Genomic DNA, 25,008 nt, shown 5'->3' on the forward strand with positions numbered 1-25,008 from the left:
CGCCAGCGCAGCGGCCGCGCCTGCCGGCAGGCGTCAAGAGCCGAGCGCCGCGCGAGCCATGTCGCGCCCGCGCCGGGCCCTGCCGCCGCAGGTGGCGCCGGCGGCGGCGGCCGCGGGGCTGCGGCGCGTGGCGCGGTTCCTGGCGCGCGCCCTGCCCCTCTGCCGCGCCCACGCCGTGGAGTTCTACACGCGCGGCCTCTGGGACCAGCTCGTGGCGCTGCGCCCCGAGGCGGTGCTGGAGGTGCTGGGCGGGCCCGGGCCGCTGGGGCTGCAGCGCTCCCTAGCGGAGGCCGCCGGCGCCGCGGCGGCGCAGTGGGGTGAGTGGGCCCGGGGGGCGGGGCGAGAGTCCGGGGGGCGGGGCGAGAGTCCGGGGGGCGGGGCGAGAGTCCGGGGGGCGGGGCGAGAGCCCGGGGGGCGGGGCGAGGCGCGGCGGCGCGATGCCGGGCGCCGCCATTTGCCGTGCTGTGGCGGTTGGCGGGGCGTCGCTTGTTAGCCGCTTCTCAGCGCCGTTTTTTGAGTAGCGTCGGTACCTTGAGACGCACCAATTTCCCGCCGTTTTACTGAGCTGCGTTTTCATCCAGATCTTGACCACCTGCCTTTCCGCAGCCCTTTCCATGGTGTTGCCCGCCCCGTTAATCAGTCTCCGACTGCCGCCGTTCCCGCCCGCGCTGGCGTGCCGCTGGGAGCGCTCCCCTCCTTTTCCAGGGTCACAGCGCAGAGGGGCACAGTCACGATTCAGGTGAAGTGCAGCCGTGGTGGAAGCAGCTGCGCTTTAAGAGGCTCTCACGAGAGCTGGTGGCGGTGACCGGTTCACTTTAGATGTCATTTTGTTGCGTTCGGTTAAACGCAGAGATGAGCTGCAGTCGTTTGCTCTGACTAGTTTCCGAAGAACGGAAATAAAGTGAACCGGAAAGCCAGTATGAGTGGAAAGGTGTAACAGTTAAAAGTCCTCCAAATGTTGAAACTCTCTGGAAATACGGAGGACAGCTGGAAAAGCCTTAAACACTGCTTTGCTACGTATCTGTGATGAAGAGTGTCTGGAAAGGAAGAAGAAAGCTGTTTTATTTCTGATGAGCTATTTGGGAAGCACTTCGTATATTTTGTAATTTTCAGTACCTCCGGGGAGGCCAACTATGAAACTGTACTGCTGAATTTACTGCCCTCCAAGTAGAAACATGCCAGTAGTGTGCTTTTAGGCAGAGTACGGAAATGAAGATAAAGCGGCTGAAAGAGATGTTGTTTTGGAAGCCTGAGTCCCAGCAAGAAGATTAGTTTCAAAACTAGGGTGAAATCTTTGACAAAGAACTTTCCTGAGAAAAATAACTTGTACCGTGCCAAAGCTTATGGAGCGTAGATAGCTCTTGCATAGCACTGAATGCTCTATGAAATGACATGGGGCAGAAAGGCATGTTGAATGTAATGAAGGAGCTGACCAGAAAATAGCATGTGGAGCGACATGCTTTTTGGCATAATGGACAAACTGAGATAATGACTTGAATTTGGAAAAACACTGAAGAACTGGAAATTGCTACATCACTTTGTAACATTTCTGAATCTAAAAGCCTTCAAAATATTAACTATAAGACTACATTTTTTTCAAGGAAGGGTTGAGATATCTGGAAACAAAAATTATTTGTGCAGGAAGTAAATTAACTGGAAGTAACTTTGAGAGCCAGATAGAAACAAGGAAGGCGGTGATCCAGTCAGCAAGCAAAAGTATTGGGCAACATCAACAAAAACCTTTAGGTTTAATGAATGCTTTTCATTGGGTAGTATCAGAGTCAGAACTGATGGTGAGTGATAGTAAGGGCATAAAATTAAATATAAATAGAGACTGGAACAAAAACAATTACTGAGTGAAGTCTTTAAAAGGAAAGCTGTAAAGGACAATCACCTTGATCGTAACTGTATGAATAGGAAAGCCTATGAAAGGATGCAGACCCTGAAGTGATGGCCCATGGGGTAGAATCAGGAAGACACAGAACTTTTTTGTGTATTCTAAACTCTGAAAATCATTTATTGATCTCTATCCAAAATGTGTGCCATAAAATCTAATACAGAAATTACTGGTTGAGGAGTCACAGTTTATGGCTAAAATGAAGCGTATATTTTAGAGGGATCTCAGGTCTTCAAGCTATTGGAGAAAATACAACATGTCTTATTAGGTTCCTGCAAAGATAAATTATACTTATTAAAAAAGAGAACTGCCTCAGAATGTCTTCTGTTTAACATTTGGAAAGTTTTGAGACACTACAAAAATCTCCGGGAACATTTTTACCCCCATCGTGACAAAATTGGAGCCACCACAATGGCATGAACGTATGCCTGTTGGTTTGATGGCAATGTATGCATCTATCCATTTGCTGCACGGCTGGGTTTGGAGAGATTTTTACTATGAACTTGTAACAAATAAAAAGGAAACCTTTGCTGATTTGTGCTGGAGTCCTTTGACTGCAAGGTACGTGCCTATCCAGACGTGTGAGGAAAGCATGCTGTAGGAGAATGCAAGTTTCTCAGTGAAGATAACTTGCAGACATCTACTTATATTTGAAAATGAATATGCTGTTAGCCTACTTTAAAATGAGAAGAATATAGCTACAATAAAGATCTTATTTAAATGGATTAGTACAACTTAATGTTAGACATAGTCACTTATCTTAAAACCTAACCTAAAGAGAAGCTGCTCTTTCTTTAAAATATTAGCTGTATGTGTGGTTGTTATTCAGAATTATCAGCTATTTAAATGTTAGATAAATATATTTAGTTTCAGATGAGTGCTACGGTACTCTCATAACATGCTGTTGCTCATGTTTTTTGGGTGTGGCTATGAGAATAGATTTACTTTATATGCCCAAATGAGTAAGACATTGGGGTCATGCATCGTACTCAATATAAGTGTAAAATGGCTTTTTGATTTCACATGGTAAAACCGTAGCTGCCTAAGAATTTGAGAAGTCGTACATTTATACATTTACAATCCCAAAACTATTAGGAAAAGACAAATCTAATGGAAAAAAAAAGTTCAGACACGCTTTCTAGACTCTCTTCTAATAGGGATCCCAAATGAAATTAAAAGGAAACATAGGGTACATTTGACAGAATAAAATATGAAGTTGTCAGTTCATATTCACATAGCCCTGCAAATTAAAAAGTAAGGTTATTGCAAATTGGCCTAATGCTATTATTCTGCGCAATATTTTGTATTGGTATAGGGATTTTGACAAATAGATATGCTGAGCTCTAGTTTTTCCTAGAAGTAAGTGAGCAGCGACTTTCAATTCTGTTGTATAGAATCATATGCAAGAGGATGGTTGCATGTTGTATAAATCAACTTCAAAGAATATTCTCAGATAATCATCGGATAGTTTTTCATTATAATCACCACACAAAGGGTGAGAGGTTGTTTTTGTTTTGTGAAATAATTTCTTTCACTGATACTGAGTTTTTCTTAATTGATTGTGGGAGTTCATTGTGACATTTTTTGTCATGTAAGTAATTTCCATGAGAGAACTTTCCATGAGGAATTGGAAGGAGGGTTGAGGTTTTGGGATGAGCATGAGAGGATCTGTGGATTTTGATCCTTCTGTTAGAATGAGGAGGGCACCTTCCAAGATGTTGCGTATTTCCCCAGTTGAGAATCCTCACTGGGTAAAAAATCACTGATGAGGTACCTAATATATATTCCTTCCTGAGGGGATCAACAAGTACCTGAGATACTGCTTTTACCTTATTTTGGCTGATGGCTGGTGTTGTAGAAATGAGGTACCTAAGTCAATGGCATTCTTGCATTTGATAGACATTAAGGATATGGCCATTATGATATCCCAGAAGTTGATGTTGATGCAGTTTGAAAAAAGGTAGTTCCAGAGTTTGTGGTAGAAACTGATGAGAGCGCCCTAGCTTTCACTCCAGGTGTATCTTCGGTGCAGGATCGGTACAGTCACCTAAACAAAATATTTAACTTAAGGTAGCTTGTGCAGGGTGGCATCTTCGTGTGCATATCTGTGCCCGTTTTTGGACTGTTTCTTGCCGAGAATGAAGTTGTCCTGGATGAAGAGTAAGAGGATGGACTTGAATTACGTATTTTGGTCTAGACTTTACAGATACTTCCAATGGACTGTAATGGTCCTGGTTTGAGAGGAGGGTTAGGGTTAACATTGGCATAATGAGTTTATTTCCAATAAATAAAACTAAATGAAATTAAAGCTTGTAATAGTGAAACAAATATGGCTCAAGTATCGAAACAGGTCATATTTATAGACAACATACATTTACCTGATTTGTTGCTAATGCTTGCTTTCATTTTCACCTTTTGTACCAAAAAAAATGAAGTTAATGTCTATGAAACCTCTAGGGTATTTCAGGTTGTTTTACATTTTTTCTATTTATTTCTATTAATGCTCCTATAAAGCGTACAGTAAGAAGAGTTCTATGCTGTTTACTATTACTGAAAAATGCATATATTAGTAATCTTTTAGTCTACAAAGGCTTCTTCCAAAAAAAAATTTTCCTAAATTTTGTTACTATCCTGTTATGTGGAAGGAGGATGACAGTATTTCTTCTTACACTTCCAAGTATCTGATGTCACTGTAATGAGAGAAGGCATGTTTTTTTTCCACTGATGCTACAGAATAGTACGTGTAGAATATAAATATTAGTGAAAATTACTTAACGTCTAGGGAGACGTTCTGAAAAAATACTGCTTAGAAACCAAAATATTTTTTAGCGTAAGCACGGATGTATGGATGTACTTAACATACATGCATGAAAGTGAAATTTACAAAAATCAGAGTTTATTCAGATATGTTTCTCATTCATCTAATATATGTTAAATGTTTTGTAATATGACGTTCCCATGTATTTCCAAACTCCTTTATTTCGTATAATTGCATGCCATGAAAAAGAGAAACAGATCTGGGGGGAAAGGTTTTTGTTTGATTTTTGTTTTGTTTTGTCATACGAGATTGGCCAGTATATTTAAAAATGTGTGCCAGTAGCTAAAAAGATTGTATATTTCACTGTTACGTTCTCCAGCTTTGTAAAGTGCTAGAAAATACCCTTGCTGGACACTGAGGAAATAAAATATGGAGCTAAAAAACAGCATAAACGTATTTTAGAATGGGCTGTAATTTTCACAAGTGTGTTATACTAAATACTGTACTACTTGAAAGAGATCATAATATATATGAAATGGGAACACTCGTCATCAGGAAGATTAGATTTCTTCTTCGCCTAGCAACACTGCTGAACAGCTGGCTAGTCAAAATATCCCTCTACACCTTGAGACTTAATGTCTCATCTCTGTCGCTCTCTCAATAATTGTTGGCATGTAGCCTTGCTCGTTGAGTCTCTTCTTAAACTTTGTTCTCTTGCTTGACAGATTATAGTGATTTGTCCCCACTGGACAAACCTACAGATTTCTATGCATTCTTTGGGGGGCTCAGGCTACATTCATTTTGTGGATATGTATACATTTCAGGGAACATTGCTCAGAAAGTCTAAAATAAGTTAAGGGGATGAAGCTCCCTTTAAAAATAATGCATAAACTGTAATTTTTCTTCAATAGGTATGTTTTTTCTATCAACATAACCATGCATATAGCCACTGAAATAAGTCTAGGGTTTATTTTTCTGGAAAGCCGTATGAATAAAACATTCTATCTTTTTTGGTATAAACATTTTACACTGGAAGTGACAGATTTGGTTCTTCTGGAGAATATTGTGCAAAATAAAGGGAAAGTTTGAATGATTTATTTCTAATGCAAAGATTGATCCTTTAAAAAAATTGAAGACCAGTTCTTCTATAAACTTGCTATACTAGTAAATATGTATGCGGATGTATTGGATATTGACACCTTTGTTACTATTTAGTTGTCTTTTCTGTATGTTGTATGCCGTTGTGTCTTTCATAAGATGATATGACCAAAATGATCCTTTTGTGTAGAGTGTATAAATTGTGATGCTTCTTAGCCAAACTGACATGCTAAACTAAAATCTAATACTACTAGTATTTTAAAGTTATGCTGAAATGGTAAGATCAAAGACACTTTCACATATTTTTTATACCCTTCAATGCTCCCGCTGAATTTAGATTGCTACTTTATTGCAACTTGGCTGTCACTGCTCCACTGTGTAGATGTTCACTTCCTTTTGTAGGTGGTAGACACTTTGAGAAAAAAAAATCCTTACATTGCACAAAAGTGTTTGATTACCATATCCCATGATATTATTTTCTTCTATTATTTACTCGGTTTGAAGGTATTGCCAGAAAGGAAGCTTCTTTTTCTTCAGGAATTTCAAAGTGCATGCATCTAATTCATTGTCTTCGTGTAACTTATGGAGACATTCCAAAACACAAAATTAGCCCGTCTCCTCAAAGACTCAGCAGTCTTTAACTGGTTCAGTGTTTTTCTTTTATTTCTGTTCGCTAGTATGTTACATTCTCATCTTGCATGAAGGTTCATTAACTAATAATTACTCAGTGTTCAAAAGGACAAAAAAAGTCATTTGTAGAAAAAGGTGTCTCTGTTTTTTGACTGTGTAGTAGAGAAAAGTAGAATAAGTGCCTTGCAGATACGGAAATAATAGTAATTCTGCTTAAAGCTTAGACAATATTCTTACTTAATCGTAAATTTTATTTGCTGTACTCATGCCTTGCTAGTGTAATACTGCGAAAATAAACCTGTTGACATTGTTGGGACTGTTTTCCATAGTCCAATATTTGTAATCGGGCAAGAAAATTGAGAGCATTAGAGGTGAGGTCAGTAGAAACAGCTGTATCTCATACTGGTGGGTAGGCTGAATTTGGAAAGCTGCCATGCTAAATTACAAAATTGGCCCATGAGACAAGAGACAAACCAAGAGACATTTTATAAATCTGTGCCACAGTTTGTTTCCTGGTCTAAAGGGCTAGTGTTTATTTATTTTTTAAAAATTATAAGTATTTAGAGATCTAAAAACTAATTTCAAAACTATGTAGAATTCAACAAATATTTTTAGCTAAAATATGATGAATTAGAAAGTATATAGTAAAAATGAATTATTTGAAATCAGTATATTCCCAGAATTAGTAAATGGTTCACACCATTATATATTTCACTGTAAAATAGATTTACATTTTAAAAAAGGAAATATTTTCTAAAGAACTAAATCAAAATTTTCAATCAAATAGAAAAATTTCATTCTGAGTGAAACAAAATATGCGTTAGGATCTAACTTTGGATGACAGCTGATTGCTGATGAAAATTAATTTAATTCTCCCAATAGATTCACCAGTTACAAAGCAACTAGGAAAACAGTGAATGTAATGATTGTAAGTCAAAACACTTTACATGTTGAACAGCTGTATTTCTTTAAAAAATCAGTGTAGTAGTATATACTGTCAGATGGGGTGATTGTGAAATGCATAACGAGCAAGTTTGTAAACAGAAGAGAAGTGATAACGTTAATCAAATTCTCTTGTTGGTTATACTAAAATGGCTCTGCTAAAATAATAGATTTTTCCACATTTACACTAATTCAGCTAAGAGCAAAATTCAAGCTAAATTCTGAGGGGGGAATACAGCTGAAAAAAACCAATGAACTTACTTATGCAAAACAAATTGTTGTTTCTATCTCATACTGCTTGCTCATTGCTTAATTGTTTACTGTCCTATTAGAGGGATATTATGCTCTGTTAACAGAAATCTTTTCTTTCCCCTTTCCGTACAGATGACTGCAGATTTTCCAGCGTGTTCTGTGAGAACTCTAAGAAGCTTATCAACGTGCATGCCTTTGCTCTGGCTGCTAAATATTACTCTTTGTCAAACCTTGGACTGTATACATCATTAGAAGAGATACTTGAAGCACTGAGAGGGGAACATCAAGAGAGAAATGGTATATTTACCTTTGTATTTAAATTTGTATGTATCCACAATAGCGAGTGCAGTTCTGTTCGGTTTTTGTTAAATGAGTTTCTCACACTTCTCCCTTCAGTTTCCTTTTATTAATGGATACTTTCTTCATTGCCATTGGGAGAAAATGGATTCTCTTGCTAAAATTTGAGCCGAGAGGGGTCAGAGCCTTCAATGCCTATAGACGTTTCCTAAGATTCCTTTTTAAAGGAGTAAGATGGGCAAGAAGGCACATCGTTCTTTGATTTACAAATCAGATACCTAGTTTTATTCTCTTTGTTTTTTCTCTCCCTCAGCAGCAAGAATCATGATTGCTATTGTTGCTTTTTTTAAAAGCCTCAGTCTAACATCCTGCAGCCATACCACCAGAAGTGTTTTTTGTTCCATCTTTTGTTTAATGTTAAACGTGTGCTTAGGCATTTAACTGAATATGGCCCTTTGATATCTCAAAAGTAGCTGCTTTTATTCATTCTGTATTTTTTGGGACCAATGTCAAGTATATGTCTTAGCTTAGTTTATGAAATTACCCTAGTTCTATAGTTAAAGAAATTAAATGAAAACACTCAAGTTGGCATCTTTACAGTGGAAGTCTTACCCTGGATTATGTTTTTGTATCGGGTGGTAAACTGGCATTTCTACTTACTTTAACTGCTGTCATTTTCATTGAAGGTGTGCTCTTCAATAAGCCCTCAGCCATTATGGATTTGTTACTGTCTTTCAGACCTCTCATTAATTTTTCAGAGGCAGATGCTGAGCAGCTCTCTGCCTTTGCTTTCTAATGTGCTCTCTCTCTCTAATATATTAACACTCTGCTGACCTTTCCTATCATAGTGGTAGAACTGTAGTACATTTTGGCCATTTCTCCCATTTTCTGCAGTGATCTTCTTTTTCCAGTTTTTCCATTTTCCATATTTGGTTTCCCAGTTTTCCATTTCTTCATAATTACCAAAATGCCATAGGTGAAACAGTCTTAATGGTCTGTTTTTTACTGATCTTACTGTCAGTTTGCTTTCTGGCTTCAATCCTTCTCCTATTCTTTCATCTGAAGCCTTTTTTTCTGATATTTGACAACTGTATGCAGGTTTTCTTTTACTCGCTTCTTAGCTATTTTCATTTTTTTAATGCTCTCGTGCTCTGCAGTCTGCTTAATTTTCTGTAATTCTGTAGCTCTACCTTGTTATACGCATACTTGAGTTCATAGTTATATTAGCTTTTGTAGAGGAAAATGCAAAGATTCTTCTGTCTTTTGTCCGCAGAATGGAACATCTGGAGTAAGAGGCCAAGGGCATCTTTTAAGGGTTCTGGGATAGTGATGTAGTAACTTTAAATTTTACTCAATAGTAAAAACAAAGTGTTCCAAATGTTCTGTGTATACAGCGGTATAATTTGAAACCTTTGTGTTGAATTCACAGTGGGTAACAGTTAAACTAACCCAATTGAAGTTCCTGGTAATCACTTGGCAGAAGCAAAATACCAAATTTTGGGTTTGTAATATGGAAGTTGCCAAATAAAAGTTGTGATCTTTTAACTTCCAGATATTTTAGATATTTTGGACTTAATTGTATTTTCAGAAAAGATATATTCATTTGCTCACTTGCTACTGCTTGCAAGGGAAGAGAAGAGTAAGTCTGAGAAAATGAGCAACTTTAAGATGGCTGTGCTCATATTATGAAAAATATGCATTGGGATAATTCCATTTACATTTGAGATGTTTGTAATATATTTCCTTGTTCTAAGACAAACATGCTTGTAAGAATATTCATGTGCAGTTTTCAAACTTATTTAGCATATTAATATAGATATATGATTCTTCAAACAGTTGTTTGAAAAGATGCGAACAAACCTTTTTAAGCATAGTGCGGGCATGTATATTCAGAATGGAGTTCTAAATCTAAAGGAGTTTCTCCGTTGCTTCCTCACAAAGTTCATTGCAGTCCATATTGAACTGTCGGGTTGCTTGCACTGAGGACATAGGAGCCAGAAGAAGCTGGCTGAAGAGGAAGAACCCAGCAAGGAGAATTTCTCTTGATATGAGGTTCATATCTGAGTATAAGATGTGAGGGTGGCTAGAATATTGGAGTAAGAGCATGCTGTACCCTTGCAATGTGTTTATGGTCAAGATCATGGTTATGCTGTGAGTGTTAGCTTATCTATGGAGACCTCAACTATTTTAATGTTACTGAGAATCTTCAGAAGTCGTCAGTCCAGTGTTAAGAGTGAAATGGCAAACACTTGTTTCTTCTATTGGTTTTTGTTTAAAAATATCTTAGTCTGTTTTCGTTTGTCAGTTAATAGAATCTTTATTAGATTTTAAGCATTGTCATAGCAGGTTATTATAGAAAAAGATGTTTGAGAAGTAGAGTGTTCCTGTGGGTTTTGTGAAAAATAGGGGAAACACTGGGTTTTGCATGAGCTCAGTTCAATTCCCCACTGTCTTCTAAATAAGGAACACTCTTGGCTCTGTTCCCAGCATCATCTGATTAAGGAGTGAACATAGTTATTGCCTAATGATAAGTTTCGGGACAGATGAACGCGTTCTGTGCAAAAAGCAGAGAATGGGAAAGTGTATTAAATCTGCCTACTCATGTAGAAAAGTCATGTTTTCTAAAAGCACGCTCGTCAGTAGCTGTCCAGTTTCTGTTACCTTCACTCAGATTTACTTCACAAAAATTCCTATCAATTTAACTGTAACCAATTACACTGTAGTGTTGATGGCCTAATAGAAATGCATGGGTTCTCACAAGGGAGTGACTTCTGAGTTACTCCTTCAATTGGGAGATGTGGAGATTAGCATGGCGGCTGCCTGGTGTTCTCCACAAACAGTGAACAGGCAGTAGAGATTGACTCCATCTCATCAGTGTGTTCTTCAGCAACGCTGAAGTGATGATCTTCTACTGTAGGACGTAGCAATTCTATAATCCATAGAGTAGATAAAGGCAAAGAAATGTGCGTCTTCATTTAAATTTTTCCCATTTTCTTCTCTTTCTCTCTTTTTCTTTTTCTTGTAACCATTATTTCAGATATCTCCCACTTGATATTGTAAGCAAATCTTCAGAATCAACAAGCTGTACTGTGTAATAATTATTGTCCTTGCCCTTGTATTTCATGTGTGTAACTGTGATAAATGCCGTACAAATAACCATTTTTTTAATGAAAAAGAGGAAGCCATGCATTTTATAGTAGTAGCTCTTGTCTAATGTCTTACCAGATACTAGATATTTTATATTAAAATTGTTTAGTACTGTTAGTGTTGTTAGTAGTTACATTTTAATAATTCATCTTTAATTTGGAAGTTTAGTCTTGTAATTATTTAGTGAGATCACTACCATTTAGTGAGGTTTTAATTCAAATATATATTTGCTAAAAATATTTTTAGGCAAATATTTTTTCCAATTTAACATAAGGTTCAGTTTTTCTGAATTGTCTTAATTATATTTATTTTCTTAATCTGATGTAGACATTGAAACTGATGAGTTCATGAATAATAAGAAATCACATGAAGTGCGGGTGATGTCGGAGCTGATAGACAACATAGCAAATTATTGTGGTATAAAGCAGGTAAGAAAGCATGTCTTACTGTGTGGTTACTGTGTACTTTCCAAATTATTCTTTTTATCATGTTCAAATGCTACATTTTTACCTTTATTCATGAGAGAATACTGGTTGGATTGTTTTATAATGGTACCAGGGATATTGCTGAAAGTAAGTGGTATGGACAGTCATGTAGAATATAAGTATAACAGAATACATGTCCGTGCTCCATTTGTTTTACTCATACGGATACAACTGCAGGGTCCTGAGTTGCTCCTGCTGATGCCACAGTAGACTGAAAGGAGGATCCCAAAACTTGGAGTCAGCTCTGAGTTGCTGAAGTTGGACTGTGACTTAGAAGTTACTTGGCTGAGACTGAGAGTTTAATTTAGAGAATATAAATTGCATGTTCTGACATTCACTGAGTTTTAAGTGTTCTTCTCAGGTTTAGATCAGGCCTGTGGCATCTTTGGAAATAAAAGATCAAAACTCTAAATCTCTGTTTTGTGAGAAACAACTGCAGAGGGCAAAGTTTTAGGCAGTCTTCTCCTTACAGCTGGGATTGCCAAGTAGACAGCTGCAAATAAAACCACGTGTTACCAGATGAGATGCAATCAGTTTGTGACCATCCGCGATCATTTACAGAGATGGAATATCTCCAGTAGCTCTTTCAAGAGCTTCCATGTGGATGCCCTAAACACCTCTAAGGTGGATGCTCTCTGTAAAGAATAAACTTAGAGTAGTAGCAGATTCCTGAAAGTATCTTCTCCTATTTGTTAGCCTGTTTTTGACTTGCTTGCCTTTTGCTTCAGGCAAGTGTCAGTGAAGTCTTTTATGTACTGAGAAAGCTATGGAAAAGTGTAGTTTGCTTATAATGCAATACTCAATATTCTCTGCGTTTACTGGAAGGTGAATTGGTGGTGTTTCATATAGCATTTTCATTTAGATTCTAAATAGTTCCTGTGAGATTCAGGAATGAAAGGAAAGGAGAGGAAAACCCATATTCAGAGAGTAAAAAAGTAGAGCCACTTTAATTACCTGACGTAAGTCCTGATGTAGCTCGTTACTAACACAATCTCAAAACAATCATTATTAAGTATCTGTCGATATGCTGCAATTTCAGCCAGTGATTATGCACTTTTATCAGTTGGTTTGGGGTATTTTTAGACAAAGGATTATTGTATGTTTGCTTTTCTGAAAAAAAAAAAAATTAATGAAAAACATTATTGTAGTACATCACTGAATATGAAAGCCGACTGCTTTGTATTAACTTTTTTCCATTTTAGTCATGCACTGCAACAGAATTTATTTGTTCAAAGTTACAAATCCCTAATATATGAAAAGAGCTTTCCAGTTACGTTTTAAAAAAAAGAAAACCTTCCTTCTCAGTTATTAAAAAGCAACTTCTTTTGTTTTGGTTACCTTTCAACTTAAAAAAAATATAGGAATTGTTAAGTTTTAAGAGCGTTTTTTCCTTATTGATTTTTTTTGTGTCCTTCTTGCAAAACAAAGTATATGTAGCATTTAATTAAAAAATCTTGAGCTATGAAAACACAACACATGTTTTACAACAGCACATGTCCTCAGGGTGTTTCTTTCAGATATTAGAGATCACTGAAGGATTGAAAAATGCCCTTAGTTTCACCTCCATACCCATAATGTATAATGGGTGGTAGAGGTTATTATGCTCTTGTGGTGTTTTATAATATAATATAATAAATGGTAAAATGAGAATAAAAGCAAAAATTTTATGAGTACTATAATCACTTTTAGGTTAACAATTTGAATCAAAGCATTAAAGCAAACTAACTTTAAAGATTTTAAAAATGTTTACTGTCCCCTTTGAACTGTTTTTCCTATCATACACGAGGCACTTTTATAAAAAAAAAAAAAACAAAACAAAAACAAAAACTCTTGATTAAATTCTGAAAAGAAGCCAGTGATGATAATTCTTTGCTTAAATACACATTTATTTTCTTTGACTTATTTGATAAAGTTTCCTTGGAAATTGCAACGTGTGCAACAAGAGTTGTAGCATGGGTGATAGAAGTATGATATAATTCTGCATTCAGCATCCGTTAAATTTGAGATTTGGGGATGGGAAATGTTGGAATCCTTTTGGAATAGGAATTCTTGATTGTGCTGTGCCAGAAAGTATGTTTAAACATAGTACCCAGCCCTGCAGACAGAACCTTTGGAGTTTATTATGTCATGGAAATTTCATTTTAAAAGTTCGTGCTTGGCAGATATGCTACAGATTGCTGATTACCTTTCCTTATGCAATCACGGAAAGGTAAAGCAGGGATTAATTTAAGCCTATCTATTTATTTAGTACAAGATCATTGCTTGCTTATTTTTAGTCAAATTTTCCTTTCATTTTAGTAATATTGTCCCAATGCTAATGTAACAATATGTTACTGTTGTCTTTTACTTGGGAACAAGTAAAAAAAATCTTACCAAAGCAGTAGTTTGTCTTTACAGCCACTAGAGGTCACACATATGAGTTAGCTGAGTCTATATCCACATAGTTCCTTTCACAGAAATAACTGAACACCTTGTAGAAGTGGACGTCCGCATATTCAGCATAGTAGTAGTATCTGTTATATAAAACAATGAGTAAAATTATTCCTTGAGCACTTTTCTTTTTTTTTCTTTGAAATATTCTAGAAGAATATTAGTGATAAATGTAACAAATAAGTTACACTTACAAATAGTATGCTTAGAGTCTGTCTTAATTCTATATCACTAAATCCATTCCTATACTGATTTCATTCAAGAAGTTTGAGGTTTGTAGAGTACCTAGATGATAAATGTGCAGCACTATCACATGAAGAATACAGCTGAAGAACCGCATGTTGTATGGTTAAACCATCTTTACCTAATAGTATGTATTCTCCACTGTTCTGTGCAGTCTTTCGTACTATTAATTTATAATTCACTTTCTAATTCCATGACTATACAAATCTAAAATTCTCAGAATAAAGCATAAATCTTTTTCTTTTCAGTGAGAGTAATGCTATATTGAGTGTATTTCAGTGTAAGCTTTCGTATGAATATGTTATAGACCAAGAACAAGACATTAAAAAATAACCTTGAATCAATCACTTTCAAGAATATACACTAACACAGAAGTCACTGTATCTAGTCAGTACAATTTCTGGTAGTTTCTGTTATCAGTTCCTTTCCTTAGAGAACTGGTACTCTATTGCCTATTCTCATAAAATATTTGGTCATATATTTATATATATATAGTTTCAGTTATGAGAAACTAAACTTCCTAAACATCCCTTCTATTCACTCCTTCTAGAACAGGCTGTGGAAAACACATGGCATATGAGCCCCCTTGTCTTATTGCAAAAGTATCCGGTTGTAACCTAAATCCCAGTACAGATCATTTTCACAAAATGGGAAACGGGTATAAACAATCTGAATTACAAGGCAGTATTCATACCGTCTGTTTTCAAGCATGTGTCTGAGGCGGTTAAGTTAAACACTGAATCTGAAGATGTTTATTTCTGTATAGCTAGTGGTGGGAGACTCCTAACGTAAGCATGGCAGTGGACTCTGAACTTACGGCAGCTAGGTGTGTAAAGTTAAATACTAGGAATACTTTCTTTCCTAACTGTATTACTTGGCCCAATGAGGAAATGACAGGTGGTGTTAGTGGTAGCTTGTGGTTATTTTCTTTAGCAGAAGGAAGTTCTGTGTCAAAAAATATAAAGAAAGACTTTTCCAAAAGAGTAAGGATATGTGTGTTGCATAAGCATTGCAGTGTCTGTTTTCTGGAACAAATCAGTTCTGACTTACTTTTGTGTTTTAAAGTCGGCACAAAGTCCAACAAAGCAAGTGAAAAAAGCGTTAAGTGGGGTAGCTGATAATTATAAATTCTATGGTCATTATGGGTAAATATTAAATCTATGCTTACTTGTTTAGGAAATTTTTTCGCATTTAATTGAGATGTATTCTATTTGTTGCTCATTAATATAGCACTTTTTTTTTCCCCATTATCTAGGTGATTGATATAGGTTCTGGAAAGGGCTACCTGAGTTCCTTTTTGTCTATGTGCTATAACTTAAAAGTTTATGGAATTGATTCGTCAAACACCAACACTGATGGCGCTCGTGAGAGGAACAGGAAATTGAAGAAACACTGGAGAGCGTATCAGAGTCGAGCAAGAGCAAATCTCAAAAGCCAGAGGTTGGAAGAGGTGAATGATAGGCCAGTGCAAAATGAAGTTAAATGTAAAGCAAGTATAAATGAAAACCCCGTAAATAATAACAGCAGTCTTCAAAGTCAAGACCAAGTGACTACCCAAGGTTTAGTTCCTTCTGATGTTTTTACAGAAATAGCTACATCTGAAACCAACAAACAAACTGAAATTAATTTGATGGCTCAGACGCAATCTGATGAGAGCAAACTTTCTGAAAATGTTCTTGCTATTCTGAATGTTCTGCCTCCTGATGCTGTTGAAGTTTTTGCTTCATCTCAGTGTGACTGTGGGGAGCTCTGTGAAGAGGAAAAGGCACAAAGAAAAATGGCATCTCTCAAGGCTAAAGCAAGCAAGTCAAGTGAATCAAACCTTTATTTTCCATTGACCTCCTACATCACTGCAGAAACGGAGCTCAGTGACATCATTACAGATCTGGAGGTTATTTTACTAATATTTGAAGTAGATTGTCCACTACCTGTATATTGTCATTTTTGTATATACAGAATGTTTGCTGAGTGCACATAGAATATCGTCAGAGCTGTGCATGAATGAGGAATTCTGGCCCAATGATGCTTTTCAGCTAGTTTGTGTGACTATGTCTTAATAGATACAGAGATTATTTTTCTACTTCAGTATATGTGATAGGATTATCTTGAATATGTAAGTAAAGCAGCCTTTAGAATCTATGAGGTAGATAGTAATCAGCTTTCAAAGTTAACAGCATATGTAACAGTATATTCAGCTACTTTACAGATGTGTTTATAGATAACACGTCTAATCATTATGAAAATAGTTATACTTACCAGTCAGAAGAATATATTCTTGTCTGAAATTTCTTATTTTGTAAGTTTTATATTTTTTAATTTTGTCTTGAACTTTGAAGGTTTAAAAAAATGTAGTGCCTATAATACTCAACATAAAGAATTTCTAAAGAGCCTTATTTGTAAATAAGTTTTTATATTTTGGCTTGTCAGAGTTTAAGTACATTTAATAATTTACTAACCCACAAGGTTTATGTGCACACAAACAGGCCCAAGCTCAGCTACCCAAAGGCAGAGACATGAGTCTAGAAACTGTGTAGCTGTGTTAGTCCCTATGCCTGAGCTAACATACACTGATTGGGTTGATAGTATGCAGTCTTCCATGGAAGGATGAAAACTTGTCTGTGTTCAGTAGTTACTGAATGAAATATATTCAAGGGGTGTAATTCATCTCTATTTCAAGACCATATGTTTGTGTTAATGGCCCTGTAAGTGAGTTAATAAATCCTACTAAGTATCTGAGAATGCATGGAGCAACCCCATGTCTGCTTAGAAAACACATAGCGTGAGTGGTAGGATCTGTTCATTTGAGCGCAGCGTGAATTTTGGTTATGTAGCTCGTGGACAGCAGTGGCGTGTGTGCGCTCAGAATGCAGGCAAGGAGCTCGGGGCTCCCTGGGCCCCCTGCATGGATGTGTGCTTCATGGTCCTAGAGTTACTCTGGTTCTTTACACTCGTATCAAACAAGTATGAAGTATATGCCTTTAAATTTGCACAGCTAGATTTTGTATCCTCTTGGTATGTAATTTCCATTGGTGTCAAAGGCAGAAGAGATCCTGTATCACTGCCTTTCTTTAAAAAAAAGTTACTCTAAGAAAAAAGAATAACTTTATTGTTGTAAGAAAGCAGTAATAACTGAACATTATACATGCTATGTATGGTGAATGTGTGTAATTGAAAATACTTTAAAATATGCAAATATGTAAACGTTTTAAAACTGTATGGATTTTGAATTTTTATTTTAACCATAAATTGACATACCAAGCTCTGCTAGGCTTAAGTCAGAGGACCAGAAAGTATGCTGAGTAGTACCCAGGCAACCCTGCTGAAATCAGTGCTGGGTCAAAAGTGTAACTGCCACAGACAGATTACCTTGGCATAGATAGGTTGCCTTGATATTGTTCAGAAATTTTGAGTGTGTAGTGTCTGTCATGTAGCTAGTATATGGTAGCCATCTTCCGCTGGCTTTCTCCTGAGAGACTCTCTAGCTTTTCCAGTCCCAGGGTTTAAATGCTCTCTTACAAGTGCACTTCTTCCATTAGCTTCCAAACTGTAATGTTGTTTCACTATTCCATGTTTTCATGAGGGAGAAAGTCTTGTACAATGATGACCCAAGGCTGATAAATAGAAAAGAAGTGTTTAAAAACTAAGCCAATGTGAAACCGAACTTCTCCACGTAAAATTTTAGTATCTTAAATTAAGGAAAGGGCGAGTGCAGAGAAGCAGTGCAAACAAAGTGGAAGGGAAGGGGAATTAGGGAAGTGGGAAGGAAGAAGGGGGGGATTAGGGAAGAAAGAGAAAATGAGGGAAGAAGGGAAAAGGTTTATTGTTTCACACATACATACACTATACAATATAGATGCGTGCGAAAAAATACTGTTAACGCAGAGCAGCAAAAATAGATGAGCACATAAAGTCAAAATGGTTATAGAAAGGTGTCGCATTTGAATGCAGCAGGGTTAAATTCTTGTTGATAACCTTGCTAATGAAGCAGGATGAAATTCAAAACAGCAAACACCACTTGTATAGTTTGGATTCCAATTAATAAGTCTAGAAGGGAAGGGAAAAGTATTGTTATGAATGGTGAGAAGAGGGATAATTGGGATGGGGAAATAGGGGAAGGGAAATTGAGGAATAAAGAAAGCGGGAAACAGAATGTATAGAAGAATAGAGTACTTCTGAAGCTGAAGTTCTTACTGTGTTTTTATGGAAGAGAATGCCTATGTGTAGTTGAATGTGTAGCAGACATACTGTAAAACTGCTGTGATAGTGCAGTTTTGGAAATAGCAAAGCAGATGGAGTTGGACCTGCTCTTCAAATTACTCTTATGATTAGGAAGTGTTCCTGATTTCAGGAATCAAAAGTAGCAGAAATGCCATAGGGTAGGTTCAGATGTGTTTGTTAACAGTAGTAAATTTGAGGTAAAACAAGAAGGAGGTAGCAGTAGTTGTAATATTAAAGAGGAAAGCTAGGAAAGTTAAGAGAAAAGGGTCAATGTCATGTCACCATGTGGACATTCTCTTCCATTCAGTTAAGCCAGATGCTGTTCATTGTCTTCAAGTTTTGATTTCTCATAGCCAAGGAAGGTAGAGTATAGGGATGAATAATTGATCAGAGGTGAGCATTCTGATCTGCGTAGAGGAAATAATGCTGTTTTTCCTTAGCACTGAAGTGCTTTTATTATGTTTAAAAAAATTCTAGAATGGAATATCAGGAGTCCTCGTGGAGTTGTATATTTAAACCTTACAACTAAATAACCTTTTGCAACGTGTTTGGGTTTTGCAGTTGTTGTTTTTGCTCTTTTATTGAAAAGGAAGATGTTTATCGTTGTTGTTTTTTTTCTTTTTTTCTCTTAGGACTCTATAATGGTGGGTCTACATACATGTGGGGATCTTGCTCCAAATACATTACGAATTTTTATTGCCAAGCCTGAAATCAAAGCAGTTTGCAGTGTAGGCTGCTGCTACCATCTGTTGTCAGAACAGTATGAAAACCAAGAAGGTAATTCTTCTGAGCGTAATTTGTTTGCGTGTTGAGACTATTATACCTTTTAATTAATAGCCACCTTAAGTCTGTTCCTTTCCAGTGGCTTATTTAGTACTGTTTTCAATTACATTATGTGGGTCATTCACTGCCGGATGCCCTGTAGCTTTCCTGTTAGGCCAATATTCCTAATATTCTTGCTGAAATTAAGGACATTAATGCAGCATGTTTTTATGTGGTTATGAATACAGCTGTTTTTCTTCCATTACTTCACTCATAAAATGTGGAAGCTTTCTTGGTCAATGTTTTCATCCTTTTGAAATATTTTGTACCAGATTTTGCCCTTGGCTGTTTGCATACAACATTCATTTATGTTGAGTTGTACATGTATAACTATGAGCAAAATTAAGTCCTTTTAATGTAAGTTATTGCTGTAAAAAGGACTCATCTGAATGTTGTGCTCTGGGGCACTGCCAGTTCAGAGCGTTATGGAACAGTACATGTATAACAGATTTTCTTGGGGAGACAAGCTGAAAATTATTTGGGTATTCATACTACATGTAAATTTTCCTTCAAATGTGGCTTTTTTCATTTTTGGGTGAAGGTTGACATCCTCAGTTGAAAAGCTAATTCTTTACCTTTCTGTGCAGCCTTCAAACAAGAAAGTTAAAGACTGTCTTTGTACAAATGGAATGAATGCATACTGTAATATATGAAACTCATGGATTATTACATTTATTATGAAAAACTCATGCTGCTTCTGATGTCTAGTGTTTAATAGTCAACACTATTTGCAACATTGTTTCCAGCAGAAGTACTAAGCGGAATTATAAAGGAAAATCAGCTTAAAATCTTCAAAGCAGATAATGTGGTGTTGAGGTCTGTGAATTACTTTAAGACGCTTCTACATCTGTAAGCTAGATAACCTGAGGAAAGCTTGAATTAATTTAGTAATTTTTACAATGATTGAGAAAAATAATTTAATGCAAGATGTAAATGCTCTGCTCGCTGTATTATATATTTAAACAAGAACATAAGAAATAATGTTCTAGGTCAGGCCAGTGGTCCTTCTAGCCTAGTATTCTGTGTCCGAGAGCGGCAAAATGAGATGTGATTTAAGGGAAACACAGGAGCCTGGCCGCTTTGTTTAGTCCAGTCCTCTTGTACATTCCCAACATTCAGAATTATTGTATTAGGAGTGTAAGAGGGTGCATAACAGGTACATTCCTGCCTAGTCCTTTTAATATCCATTCAAGGACTTTTTGTGCCTGAAACTGTCTAATCTGTTCTTGAACCAGATGATACTGTCTGATTCCATAACCTCCTGTGGTGGAAAGTTCCCAAAACGTCACTTACTCATTGTCTCTATTCATGTGCTCATTATTAAGAATAAGAGTGGACTCTGTCTTACTCAGATCAATGAAACACAGAGCTTTCAGTTCCTATCTAAAACCTTTTGTGTAAATGGCCATTACATTGGCACAATGGCCATTTCTGCAGTTCTGCAGTTTCCTATTTGAGATCTTTCAGGACCCTTGGGTGAATGTCATCCCATCATGGTGACTTACTGAACTCTAAAATTGTCTGGTTTAATACTTCCCGCATATTAGCCTTATAGTAATCTACTATAAAATAAAATAATAATAAGAGAGAGATTTAGACAACGGCTTAAAACTCTTTCTACTTCAACATCCAAATACTGTATTTTCTGTACAGATACTCCTCAGCATTTTCTACACCATTTTATGCTACTATTTCAAATAGTGTGCAGATTTACACATGCATTAACTGTTCATTTCTATTTGGCTCATTTGTTTTTAGTGCGTAGTGAAGAACATTAATTAGCTGGTTTTCCTGAGAAAACAAGTGTTAATGCAACTGAGCTATCTGAATGACCATCTGGCTAAGCGTTAGAACCCAATACCTTTGTCAACCCAATTGGAGAGAGGTGAATTAGTAAAGTTTATTTCAGCTCTTGAAGGAACTGCACAGAGAAAAAGGCAGGCAGAACTCAGCTGCTGTTCTTTAACAGTTGGCTGCTCAGGCAGCTAAGGCGCAGCTTTGGATTGACCATAACACATGCTGTCTCTTCCTTGTTGTAATGGTCTTTTCATGTTGCTTAGCACAAATCTGCAACAATTTTGAATATTTCTACAGTGTATTATTTTCACTTATTTCACAATGCTTCAAATAATCAAAAAAAAGAAAAAATACAGTGAAAATGTTATATTTCTAAATATTTGTATTATAGAAATGCAGTTTGTAAAAAGCATAACAGATCTTTTTATATCAAGGTTTTAAATAATGGTGAACTTTTCATGCACTTGTAATCAGCTTTGTGAGTCTCAAACATCTGATCATTTCTTGTTGTCACAAAGAACATAAAGCTTTCTGTTCTTGCTTTAGGATGATTACTTTTTTCTAGACCAGTGCATAAGGCTTTACCAAAGTGTTGTTACTCAGACACCGTCAAAAGATCAGATGCGATACCTATTGTAAGTTCAAAAAAACAAATATGCGTTCACAGTGGCAGGAGATAGCTGCAGTTTCATAGCTGTTTATTTATGGAAATTAAGTCAAATTGTTGGAATTTCTAGCTGTTTGATTTTTCTCAGCTTGAAGGATATCAATTACTCTTAATGAAAATCAGTCTATGCAGAGTGGAAGGAAATTACAACATTCCTCTTTTGAGAAAGAACACCTGGGTCATTTCAGTGATGCTCTGAAAAATGGATCATTTTTTGCTGTTACTGTGAGGCTACATAGTCTAAAATCGTCAATGATGTTGTTATAGTTCCCTGAAAAGATCATCTGTTATATGACTTGTTCACAGTGGAGGGGCAAGAGCACAAGGCAACAATACACAAGAGCTAAAATTTCTTGAAAGAGGGTGGGAAATAAACAGGACTATTGCTTGTGCCTACACTTCCTATGCATGAATTTCAGACTGGCTAAGCATTGTAGGGGATCATTGACTCCATAACTAATCAGATGGTACAGATCTAAAATTTCACTCTGTACAAGAAGCAAACTCATTCTTCTTGCAGCTGTCCTAGGCAAGTAAAGTCTGATACTGCTTCTAAAATGGACCAAATCAGAATCACCATGCGTTAATTTTAAGTTGGAAGGGGCCACTGGAAGTCATCTAGTTGAGCTCCCTGCTTAAAGCAGGGCCAACTTAGATCATGTTCTTCAGGGCCTTGTCCAGTTCAGTTGTGAGCATCTTCAAGGATGGAGATTCAACAGCCTCTTTGGGAAACCCATTCCAGTATTTGACTAGCCTCATTATGATAAATGTTTTCCTTGTATCTATTTCGAATTTGCAACTTGCATCCATTGCCTGTTGCCCTTTCATTGTGCACCTCCAAGAAGAGTCTGGCTTCATCTTCCCTCTGCCATTAGGTAGCTGAAGACAGCTGTTAGATCCCTTGTTGTCCTCTTCAGCTCTGTAATCTTTTTGGCCCCACTGGACTTGGGGTAAGTGGACTAACTCCGGTAAGTTAGTGTGTTGCGCTGGAGAGCTCAAAAATAGCACTCCCAATGCTTTTTCACAAGCGCTAAATAGAGGGGAGTAATCACTTGCCTTAACCTGCAAGCTGTATTGTTGAGCCTAACAGTCCTGCCAATTTTCTACCCCTGTTACAGTCCGCCTGTCTGAAGCATATCTCACCAATTTGGCTGTAAAAATAGTATGGCAGATCTTGCTGAAAGCCTTGCTGAAGCCTAGGTAAACTACATCTACTGTTCTTCCCTAGTCCATGGAGCCAGTCACTGGCATTACAGAAAGCAGTAAGATTGGTCAATCCCTGGTAAATCCCTACTAGTTTTTCTCAATCTCCTTGTTCTTCATATGCCTTGACATGGTTTCCAGGAGGATTTGCTCCATAATCTTCATGGTAAGTGAGCTTAAATGGAAGATTGGTATGATGTTTCCCTTATCTAGTCATCAGGGACGTCTTTGATGTATGTGACCTTTCAAAGATGCTAAAGTGTGGCCTTCATGTGGCCTTTCTGTCATTTTTGAGGTGCTTACTCTTAAGGAGAAGGTTAAATCAGGTCCACCTCAAGGGTCTGTCTGTCTTGCTAACACATTTTCCCATCTTTCCTTCTTTTTTTTTTTCCCAAATATAAATGCAGATGGCTGTTGTCATAAGTCTAATTGAAGCAGATGTGCGAGCCCACACAAAAGCTGCTGTAGACTGATGGTTGCTATAATTTGAGATGGCTGAGCTGTATGTTGTTTGGCAGTTGCATTCTGTTTAATACTAAAGTTTGTCTTGTTTGAGGCCAGTGAAAAATTACTTTTTCACGTCTTATTAATGCATTCACTCATATGCATGGGGTGAGGATTTGTTTTTGATGCCTATTGCAGCAGTTATAAGTCTGAAGTAGTGAGCTGACAAAACGTCAACAAAATGTTATGCTGTTTTTAGCAGGCTATTGAGTCACCGTAATTAGTGCAAGGGGTTTTTTTTGCATCTGCGAGGAACTGACTGTAAGGAATAATTACCTACATTTCTGTTACGTTCTAAAAATAGTAGAGATGTAAAATTGCATGATTCAGTTTGTCGTTGGTCACACTATGACACTACTTTGGGAGCATTTCTGATGAAAGTAGGTGCTGATAGTCACAGTCTTGAATCTCACAGTCAGAATGGGATGTCCTTCTAGGTGACTATAAATAAGCTAAACTTGTCTGGAAATTTTAGTAAAAGGACTCCATCTCCAATTGTGCTGGAAAGAATTTTGAACTCTCAGTCATGATCATAAAAGCCTTTCTTTTGATTTATTAGTAGCTGCACCAAGTGGTGCTGTGTAATCTTAATTTTCTATTGAATTCGAAATAGTTGAAACCCGTGAATTTTAACACCTTCCTTTAAATTTTACTGCTGTTATCATAAGTAGTACCAAATACTAAAGATCAGTTAATAAGGAGTATTATGACAGCTTTTGGAAAATCCAAAGGAGTTTAACTTTGGCTTTCTTTAAGGAGGCCATTTAAGAGATTCTTCTGTTGATAAAATGCACTCAGCCATTAGTATAATTGATTCCTTTGGGGTTTTTCTTCACTGTTACTATGTCTGACAGTCAATCACTTCAGAGTAGTAAGAATTTTATTAGAGATTTTGTTACATAAACTTTTTTACGTAATGAGCATCTCTACTATGTGGAAAGGCTGAGAGAGCTGGGACTCTTCAGCCTGAAGAAAAGACTAAGGGGGGATCTTATCAATGTGTATAAGCAGCTGAAGGGAGAGCGTAAAGAGGATGGAGTCAGACTCTTTTCACTGGTGCCCAGAGATAGGACGAGAGGCAACAGGAAGAAACTGAACCACAGGCAGTTCCATCTGAACCTGAGGAAAAGCTTCTTTCCTGTGAGGGTGGCTGAGCACTGGAACAGGTTGCCCAGAGAGGTTGTGGAGTCTCCTTCCTTGGAGATATTCAAAACCCGCCTGGATGCGATCCTGGGCAATATACTCTAGAGGACCCTGCTTGAGCAAGGGGGTTGGACCAGATGATCTCCAGAGGTCCCTTCCAACCTCAACCATCCTGTGATTCTGTGAAGATGAACTCATTTAGGGATTGTGCAATCAGCAAACTTTTTGCATGAGAAGAGTCTCAGGACTCTTAAGTAAGGTAGATATAAACTTTGGCTATATTTGTTAGGCTCTAACTTTTCAAAGCTACTGAACATAATTAAGGAAACTGAAAGGGATGCAAAGGACAGTCATGATTTATTTACAGAACTTGAATGAATTTGTGAGAACTGAAAAAGTTTTTGGTATGAGCTGAATTCAGAGCACAAAAACTTTGAAACTGAATTTTCTCCTTACACAAACATAATGGCTTCAT

The 25,008-nt window shown here is 37.1% G+C and overlaps 1 protein-coding gene across 2 annotated transcripts in view; it reads left to right on the top strand.

The window, feature by feature from the left end:
* The first annotated feature begins 48 nt into the window (after positions 1-48).
* Positions 49-25,008, top strand: part of METTL25 (methyltransferase like 25) — a 60,091-nt gene continuing 35,131 nt past the window's right edge. The window contains exons 1-5 of one of the 2 annotated variants that reach the window (XM_068936488.1): positions 49-317; positions 7,710-7,874; positions 11,349-11,449; positions 15,435-16,070; positions 19,030-19,174. In XM_068936488.1, the coding sequence (XP_068792589.1) occupies positions 59-317; positions 7,710-7,874; positions 11,349-11,449; positions 15,435-16,070; positions 19,030-19,174 (1,306 nt within the window). In that variant the 5' untranslated portion in view covers positions 49-58. The remainder of the gene's footprint in view (positions 318-7,709; positions 7,875-11,348; positions 11,450-15,434; positions 16,071-19,029; positions 19,175-25,008) is intronic. The other variant, XM_068936483.1, reaches the window with a different exon arrangement.

Source organism: Struthio camelus, chromosome 1 (genome assembly GCF_040807025.1).
Source record: "Struthio camelus isolate bStrCam1 chromosome 1, bStrCam1.hap1, whole genome shotgun sequence".
NCBI classification, from domain to species: Eukaryota; Metazoa; Chordata; class Aves; order Struthioniformes; family Struthionidae; genus Struthio; species Struthio camelus.